We start from the raw sequence: 9,758 nt of genomic DNA, 5'->3' as shown, positions 1-9,758 counted from the left end.
GCTTGCGCCAGCGGATACCGAGTGAGGTTACGCTATTAACACCTGGAAGACAGAGGAAGAAGACGGGTAGTTAGAGACTGGAATAGAATTATACAACCTGGGTTAGATTAGTACCGATGGAGTACGCTATCACACCTGGAGAAGAGAAGAGGACGGAGTAGTTCGAGTACTGGACTAACTCTAACAACTGGGTTAGATTACGATTACCGATGGATGTACGCTATCCACACTGGGGAGAGAAGAGAGACGGGTAATTTAGGACTGACTAGACTATAACAACTGGGTTAATAGATACCGATGAGATGTACGCTATCCACACCTTGGAGAGGAGAGAAAGAGAGACGGGTGTTAGGGTGGCTGCTAACAGACTCTATAACGGGTTAGATAGATACGATGGAGTACGCTATTACACGGAGAGTAGAGATAGAGGACGGGTAGTTAGGGACTGGACTAGACTATAAACAATGGTAAGCATTGATACCGATGGGTACGCTTCACCCTGGAGAGAAGAAGAGAACGGGTAGTTAAGGACTGTACCTAGACTATAACAACTGGGTATTAGGATACCGATGGAGTACCTGTTCACACTCTGGAGAGAGAGAGAGAAGACGGGAAGTTAGACTGACTAGTGATAAACGAAATTAATTCTATGTTTATCAACCAATAGTCATTAAAACATCCACTCATAAAACAGAATTTGTAGGATTACTTATCTCAGCCATAAAATGTGCCAGAAATACCAGTCTAAGTCAATCAACTCAGATTAGTCCTCCTTCATCGTCGAGAGTACTGTATAAATAACACTTTTACATCAGGTATATAATAAGAGATGATCGTGCATGGTGTTTTAATGTCCATCGCCCTCCCCTACCCTCGCCCTTCTACCTGACTCGGTCCCGCATCAATGCACATCGGCTTGACACCCACCCCGCGTTCGGGCTGCCCTCCACCTATGCTGCTTACCGTTAACAGCCCCACCCTCCTTCTGGGAAGCTTCTCCAGTCCAAGGGGCTCTCGACCATTCTGCTGCTCCCACCGCGTATCACACAGCTCCCTCTCTCTGCGGAAGCCTCCTACCACCTTCAGCTCGTTCGTCAACACTTCGCCTCAGCCGCTGATACACAGCCCCTAACGCACTTCTTCATGGGCAAAGCGACTTTCACTACCATGTTGGACAAAATTGCTGCTATAACCCACCACCCTCACCTCTTCATAGCGGCAACGCACTTTCCCCACCAGTCAAACCCGCTGTTGGGACACCTATTGCTCCCTCCAACGCCTATAACAGCCTCCACTCTTTCTGCGGAGGCTTTCCATAGATGTTGAAACATTAGCTGCTATAACAGCTCCACTCTCTCCCGTCTTGCGAAGGCTTTCCAACCAGGTGTTGGAACATTTGTGCTATAACACGCCACCTCCATGTGGGAAGGCTGTCCGTGTTCCGCCCAACCACCCCAAAAGCGGCCATAAATAAAGAGTGAACTGTTCAATTGTTTTGATTTAAAGACAGTTGTTAGGAGGCAGTTAGAGTTACCAAGTAAGACATGTTTTCTAATTGGAAATGCGAAAAGCTGCTAAAGATGTTACTTTCAGGTTTATACCCGCGCTTGTTAGCCGCTAACATGCTAAATCATTAGTATGGTCTTTCAGGTTTAAACCTTGTATGCCTTTTGGCAATATACGTTCTTCAAAGACGTTAATGGTTCCATTCAATTACATACAAAACTTATGCCCCTCCACCACCCATCCTGTTTTTGGTTTGTGCATTGTGTACGGTAAAGAATAGAATTTGACTTGTGTCTTAATTATATTTTCAACTACAATTCAAATGAGAATGGGTACCAAATGATGACACAAAACTCTATGTTGACCGACAATGTCCCTTATCATACCTTAAAGTCGCTTTACTTTGAAGAAGTTCACTAGGCCCTTTCTAATCCCTGGTTCGTATCACTAAGAAGGCCAGTTCCGAAGTGAGAGGAACTTACGGGTGTAACTTAGTCCAAACCAACAGACACAGAAATATGTTGGAATCATCGTGCAATAAGTTGAAAAAAACTAAATCTTAAAGAGACTCTTCACATCTCTTACGTTAAATAAATAAGAGCCGGTAACGCTTGTAAGGTTTTTGTTTGTAAGTCCTTCTTTTGGTTATATCATTTATGCACTATCTCATTCAAAGCTCCAGCTTGGCACAGGCGTCCAGCTGCTGTTGCGCTGCTGAAAATTGCTTTTTTTTGTTTTTTACATTTTCTATTTTGCCCACACAAAAACTTTCATGGCACAAAGAACTGACAATAAGAAACTCTTTACAATCAAGGTAGAAACTGAAGTCACAGTTGGCCAGGGTAACACAACAGTAACACAAAAAGAATCCAGTTCATTTCAAAAAATAAAAAAGAATCATTGATTCAAAACCAACTAAGCAAAAAGCAAAAAATAAATGAATCAACAAAAAGCATTATTTCAAGTTTAAACTTACTGAATAAAATAACTAAATAAAACTAACAGAATTAAATATTCCTCATTATAATCATTTTTCAAAATTATTTATAAATATATTTTGGCATAATGTTTTTTTTTTCTTTTTTGTGTTTGTGTAACAAACGCTACCGCGTAGCTTCAGCTGAATATCGAGGCTGACGATGGTTATTAATTATTAATTTTTTACTCTGTAACAAAAACAATTAAAGGGATTTGTCCAACAATAACAACAGGTTATTAAAATGATACTAGTATAACCACTATAACAGAAGGTTCAACATAGCAGACGTGAGTGACGATCCCTTATTTCCTAGCCCCATAGTCAAAAACTCCAGAAAAAAGTACAAAGACCAGAGCACAAAGTTCTCTAACTCGTGCTCCACTGGCTACAATCAAGATTGGCACTAGGAGATTTCTAAAGCAATGTTTTTTTTCCCCTCAATCCCAATAACATCTCGGTCGTGACGGAAGTGCCCTGGGCCAGATAGCGAAGTTCATTTAGCTCCATCGGTGATAAGCCATAAATACTGTTCCCCATTCCATTCTTTCTCCGTCTTTACGACTGAGCACCTCGTCAAGACGCGCATCGGAGGCAATGGTTCAAAAAAGAAGAACAATACCCTGTGTACTCTGTCTGTTTTCAGGCTTGTTGGCGCTGTGGTGAGCTCACTCTACCAAAAAGGAATAACAACAAAGTTGGATTTGACAGCGAAGCAAACTGCAAACCAAATCGAAAGGCAAATCTCAAGTTCAGTGAACACAAAAAAGTTCAAAAGGCATAACGTAACTTTTAAATATCTGTCAGTGTAGATGTCCAATCCAAAAATTCGAACAGTGCCAGCCTCGGCGGCAAGAGGCCGATCCGGCCGAAGGGCACGATTGGGCCGTTGTCTACATCAGTCAACAGTAACCTGCCTGTCCACTGGCTGCAGACGTGGGTGAGCAGCAAACAAACGGAAAAGCAAACAAAGAAAATGTACGCGACTACAACAAAGCCACCATCCAAGGCCGCTTCACTTTTTCTTGAGGACACAACACAAAGCTCAAGCATATTCCAGTAACGGTTTTCCATATCTGGGCTGTGTCAGAAACTGGTCGTAGGTACTGTATACTATGACTCAAGATGTCGTCTCTGTCCTTTTTTCTTGCCTCGAGCTTGAGTTTCTACTGCGTACACACAGCTATGGCGGAGATATATATACGTGTTTGGTTTTATAGTGTTGTGGTGTGTGTGTGTGTGGTGTGAAGGCTCCCCTGAGGCCCGTTAGAGCATCAATGTCTTCAGTGGCGCTTGCACTTTTCTAGGGAGACTCCTTCTCAAGATGTCCGCTGCGTGGAACGGAAGCGTGTTAGAGTCTCCCGGACGGCCGGTGTCGGCTGCCTTCCTCGGTCTGTTCGCAGCAATGCGTGGTTGGCGATGCGCTCACGTCGCGGCACCCTTGAGCGTGTTGTCAGCCGGATGGGCCGCCGTTGGCCCAAGGCGGGCTTTCAGGGTCACGGGGTAGGTGAAGGGGCTTGGCTGCCTCGCGCGCCGTTTGCCTGCCTCGCGCACAGCGCCGCCGTTGCCCTTTGGGGCTGTATGCCTGCGACTCCATCATTTGTCCCCTTGTTGCCCACTTTTGAGCTCGCCCCGCTCTGGGTCCTCTGGGCCGTCTTTTGCCGAAGGGGCAAAAGTCCGTTTGATTGGTGCCGGTGCCGCAGTCCTCGTAGTGGGGCACATCAACGGGTGGTGGCCTCCGATGGACAGGGCAAATGACGTATTACGTGGTGGTGGCCATGCTCAGAGAGACTTTGGCCACGGGCTGGGCCGGGCACACGGGGCCATCCAGCAGCGGTCCCCGAATGGAACCCAGGAATAGCGAACACTCGTCCTGGGCAGTGGATAGCCTTCGCTTGAGTCTGGCAAGAGAGGGGGAAGAAGGGGGGGGGGGATTGAAAGCCAGAACGGAAATCATTAGTTTTGTCTGTTTGAATCTGGCCTATTTTTCAGCGCTTTTAATCATTCACGCCTTTGCTTTCAATGATTTCCACCTATGGTTTGTTTCTGGTACTCCCTTCATCTTATTGAAAGGTTCAGAAAACCTGAAAAAGAAGAAATTTTGTGGCAGCCCCAGTTTTTATATTTTTTTCCGTCGTGTAATTTGCTTCTCTTTCCATCGTAATGGGCGGTTTCTGCATCACACATAGACTCTTCTCCTGCTGCCTTGCCGTGCTCTCCAGACGCTAGAGATCCTGCAAGCGTTTGAGGCACTTTTTAATGCGCCAAATGTAAAGGACGTATTATTAAATCAAAAGTCAATTTTCCAGCTCTGCACCATCAGGTTTTCGCTATAAGCAACTACTTGGATGAAATGCCAGGGTTTTAAAAAGTGCAATCAGATATTCCCACTACGCAGAGACAGTCCAGCCACGGTTGCCATAATTGGTGGCCTAGTCATCTAGCTCAGTCTCTGTCACTTCTGGCACCAAGTTATAAATATATAATGATGCTTAAATGCTGAAAAAAATATTTGGTGAGTCTGCATAACTGCATATTCCTTCCTGTGTCAAAGGGAAGGGCTTTCAAGACGATTTTTGTAACATATCAAACATTTTAAAAGCCAAGCGCTTAGTTTGAGCTTGTCGTTCCTCTTTTTTCTGTCGTTTTGTTATCTAAGTGAAAAATTTCTTAATTTTGACATGTTTTTTTTTTTTTATCCATATGCCAGTCCGAGTGAGTTCCTGGATGCTGAGGCCTTTTGAATCCATACATTCATATTGGCCATCTGGGAAGATAAACCTAACAAGGGCTTACAATGTAAGATGCCGTGTTTTACGAAAATACCAAATAAGAGTGTTGAGCCTCTCCCAAATCACACACCCATTCACAATAGCCAGGCCAAAAAGGATGGGCTTTATATGGACATGTTTTGAACGCAAGTGAAGAGCAAGTTCTGTATGAGAATGAAAAGTTGGATGTTCTCTGTGGATAAGTAGCATCTCACTCAATCGCAACTCGTGAAAAAAACGCACATGAAATAACATCTACAGTAGAGCTACCATGTTAAAAGCCAAATTATAAACAGTCATTCATCTTAACCATTTCACAATGCCACTCGCTGTGCTCCAGAGTTCTTCCTCTGTTGGCCTCAGGCCTTGTAAAAGAAAACTGACACGTCAGAGTTTCAGTGACCACACTTTCTAGCTCCCGATTTGGTCTCCGCCTCCTAAGGGCAAGGGGCCCTCCTCCCACAGAGAGCCCCATGGTGACCAAAGAATGGGAAATTGTGGGTAGGAAATTGCCCGGCGCCCACAACAATTTACTATCTGGTACTCGCAGCTTGACAGATCACCTATTTAAATCACTAAAATTACTGTTTTCTTCCCCTCTTTCTGCAACTCTGAGGAGACCACTCTGCTTTGGGCGATCAGATCGATATTTTAAAGATCGCTTTCCAGGTTCAAGGCTGCCGGAACTGCCTCTCCCTCTTAAACTGTGATTCCTATGTAGATTGAAAAGATGAATGAAATGGCTGGCTGATTGCTAAACTGGCTGGCTGGGTTCGTGGGCCATTTAAACCATGCCCTATGGCCGTGATAACGTCAAGTAATGTGATGGATTTACGTGGGTTTGCCAAGGCCAGGGACAGTGAGCCTCAAGAGCCAAGCGGGTGCAGCCCAATGACCAATGGGAACCAACGTCAATTCCATCAATAAGAATGTTCAGGAAAGGGCTGTGCTGAAGATTCCTTTGAGCCTTGTGGCAGTTGGTGTGTGTGTGTGTGGGGTGGGGGGGGGGGGGGGGGGTGGGGGGGGTGGGGCCGGGCCGGCCGGAGGGGGCGGGGGGGGAGGGGGGGGGGGTTGTGTACACCCATCCTGACGTGTGGCATATATTTGCCTGTGTCGACAAATATGACACACAGACACAAAACGCGTGTTACCCACCCTCTCCTCCTTGCCCTCTCTCACCGCTGCCATACGCGACACACTCCCGCCCAACAACTCTGATGTGCACAGGGGAACATTGGCGAAATTAACCCAGTGTTAATACATCCAGCGCTGCCTTCTCCCACGCTCCAACAGTCTTCAGTGTGGAGGAAAGGTTCTGCTTTATTCACCACTGAGGATGTTGCGACATATGCTGCTATAAAACAGCCTCCAAGGTCTTCCTGGCCAAAGGGCTTTCCATCTACGATGTTGGAACATTGCATGGTTTCACATCTGGTTAGCCTTTGGAGGCGTTGGGGGCAGTTAAATAGGCGGGCAGAAAAGTCTCTCTAACCCTTAAGTGAACAGCTTGAAATAGCCTGTCTACTCTTATCTCGGAAGGTCTCAAACATTTCTTCACTGGTTAGCGAAAAGGATCTCGTTTTCTGGCCAAGAAAAGATTAAGGGGTGGCTACGGCTTTTAATATAACAGGGCCTCAACTCACGTTTCCTCCTTATCTAGTGGCAACTCGGTTAAGGCTTTTCCACTCCAGAGAAGGAATGGAAGAAGCCCTGGGTTGATTTTGGAAAGGAAAGCCAAATTGGCTGCTCATAAACATAGCCTCGGTCCACTTGCTTCTGGAACGGCTAGCTTCTCACCTACAGAGATAGGAAGTTGGAAAGACGGGAGGTCTGGCTGAGGGTTTATAACAGGACAATGTTCCTACCACTTCGGTTCGGCTGGGAAAGAGCGACTTTTCCACCCTAGAGTGGTTTGGAACGAATTGCTGCTCATAGCAGTGGGCCTGTTTTGCCAATACGTTATCAGCACATTCCTTAGTCGGCAACCCTCTTACTGGGCGCCCATTCACCCTTTCCCAAAACCGTGGGGCTATTAATACAGAGCAGCAATGGTTGCAACACCTAGGTTGGATTGGAACAGAACTTGCAGATGCATGAAGTAGGGATAAAGGCCTTGTTAGCGAGCCTTCACAGGCAGCATGTCTACCCAATTCTCATCTAGCTTGGGAGAGAGAACAATGTCTCTCACGAGAATGTTGGGTAGGACATTGCTAGCTATGGACTGGTTGTTGGGCCAGCCAAAATGTTACACAAAGCCTCCACTCCTATCTTGGGAGTCCGCTTTCCCATCGGGAAGAAGCTTGTTTAGAAGCGAGAGACTGAGTTGCGCCTTGGGCTATCATTCGGCACAGCGCCATGCTTTCCACTCTAACTCTCGGAAGGTCTGGTTGGAGCCTCCACTAGATGTTCTCCGCCGCACACAATGCGCAGTAAGACTGAGCCGATGGCCCACTCTGCTTTGGTGGAGGATGAGGCAGGCTCTTCCACCAACTAGATGTATGTTGTACATTTGTCGCTATTAGGGCCGCCAGCCTGCCTGACGTCTTTGTCTTGGGAGCGCTGCTTCCGACTTAGATGGTGGATTACAGGTTTGCGGTGCTATAGACAGCCTCCTACTTCCTTTCTGGACACGGCTTTCCAACTAGGATGTTGTGAGGGCTAGACAAATTGAGCGTCGCTATGTTATATCACACAGCCCCCTCCACTCTTCTGGGCATTGGGTCTTGTTGCGACACATAGGCACTGTTTTGGCAAAGGCATATGCCAATGCGGTATTGAAGGATAGGCCTCCACTCTTCTGGGTATAGTAGCTGTTCCCACTAGAGTGTAATGGTAGTATTGCTGTACGCGAGGACTTTTGCTTTCCATTCGAGGCTTCCAAGGAGGGCATTCGTGAAGGTCGGGCGCTATCTGATAGAAGTAGTTGGAGCGATATGAGGTTCCCTAATGGCTCGCAGTCTGACAGTCCAATTGCATCGCGCGAAGGTGTTCGTTATTTGCAGGTTTGTATTAGGTTCAGAGCGCATGGTAGCTTATTGGCGCGCGAATCAAGTTGTTCTCACAGGCAAGGATTCAACAACTTCGGGTTTCTGTGTGTCCTCACTTTGTGCAACTGAGGCATTGTCATAGCTGAAACAGAAAGGCCTGTTGCCATAAGTTGGAACACAGAATCGGTCTAGAATGTCATTGTATGCTGTAGTGGTTTAAAAGTTTCCCTTCACTGGAAACTAAGGGGCCCGAACCAATATTAAAACAGCCCCGACATTTCCTCCTCCAAACTTAAAGTTGGCACTGGTTGGGGCAGGTTGTTCTCCTGAATCCCGCCAAACTCAGTCCGTCGGTGGCCCAGATGGTGAAGCGTGATCATCACTCCAGGAAAAACTCGGTTTCCAACTGCCCAGAGTCCAATGGCGGCGGGCGTTACACCACTCCAGCTGACGTTGGGCATTTGGCAGTGTGATCCTTAAAGGCTTGTGTTGTTGCTTTGCCATCGGAAACCCATTTCATGAAGCTTCGACTAACAAGTTCCTTCTTGTGCCGACATTGCATCAGAGGCATTTTTTTAACTCTGTAAGTGAGGGTTACAACCTGAGGAACAGACGATTTTTACGCGCTACGTGCATTCAGCACTTAGCTTGTCCCATTCTGTTAGCTGTGGCTACCACTTCGCGGGCTGGAGCCGTTGTTGTCCCTAAGAGGTTTCCACTTCAACAATAACAGCATACATGTTGACCGGGGAAAGCTGTAGCAGGGCAAAGATATTTGACAAACTGACATTGTTTGGAAAGGTGGCATCCTATGACGGTGCCACGTTGAAAGTCCACTAAGCTGTCAGTAAGGCCATTCTACTGCAATGTTTGTCTATGGGATTCGCAATGGGCTGTTGTGCTCAATTCAATGGCAACCTGCAGCAACGGGTGTGGCTGAAATAGCCCGATCCACTAATTGATGGGGTGTCCACATACCCTTTTGTATATAGTGTATTCTGTGGACCACAGATGTTATCTGTATTTCCAGTCCATGTGGAAATCCATAGATAGGGTCTAATGAATTTATTTCCAATGACTGATTTCCTTATATGAGTTTTGTAACTCTTTTGGAATTGTTGCGTGTTGCATTATATTTTGTTCAGTTATAGTTCTTCATTCATTTTCATTTCAACTGGTTTCACACCAACGTTAGCTTTCATTACATTTCAACTTGGTTTCACACCAAACTTAGCTTTCCTTACGATTTCAATTCGGTTTCACTCCAACCTTAGGCTTTCATATACATTTTCAATTCGGTTTCACTCCAACTAGCTTCATTACATTTCAACTGGTTTCACACAACTTAGCTTTCCATTACATTTCAACTTGTTTCACAACCAACTTAAGCTTTCATTACATTCAACTTGGTTTCACACCAACTTAGCTTTCATTGCATTTCAATTTGTTTCACACCATTAGCTTCAAAGCATTTGTACTCTATTGCTTTCATTACATTTCAATTTTGTTTCACTCATT

The 9,758-nt window shown here is 45.8% G+C and overlaps 1 protein-coding gene across 1 annotated transcript in view; it reads right to left on the bottom strand.

The window, feature by feature from the left end:
- LOC112077920 (vitrin) overlaps positions 1-9,758 on the bottom strand; it is a gene marked incomplete at its 5' end in the record, with an annotated part of 15,999 nt that overhangs the window by 1,580 nt on the left and 4,661 nt on the right. Inside the window, 1 exon segment of the mRNA XM_024144319.2 lies at positions 109-135. Within this exon segment, the coding sequence (XP_024000087.2) occupies positions 109-135 (27 nt within the window).

Source organism: Salvelinus sp. IW2-2015, unplaced genomic scaffold (genome assembly GCF_002910315.2).
Source record: "Salvelinus sp. IW2-2015 unplaced genomic scaffold, ASM291031v2 Un_scaffold5049, whole genome shotgun sequence".
Classification (NCBI taxonomy): Eukaryota; Metazoa; Chordata; class Actinopteri; order Salmoniformes; family Salmonidae; genus Salvelinus; species Salvelinus sp. IW2-2015.
Note: the sequence above shows the minus strand (reverse complement) of the source record. Positions and strands in the feature narration are given on the sequence as shown.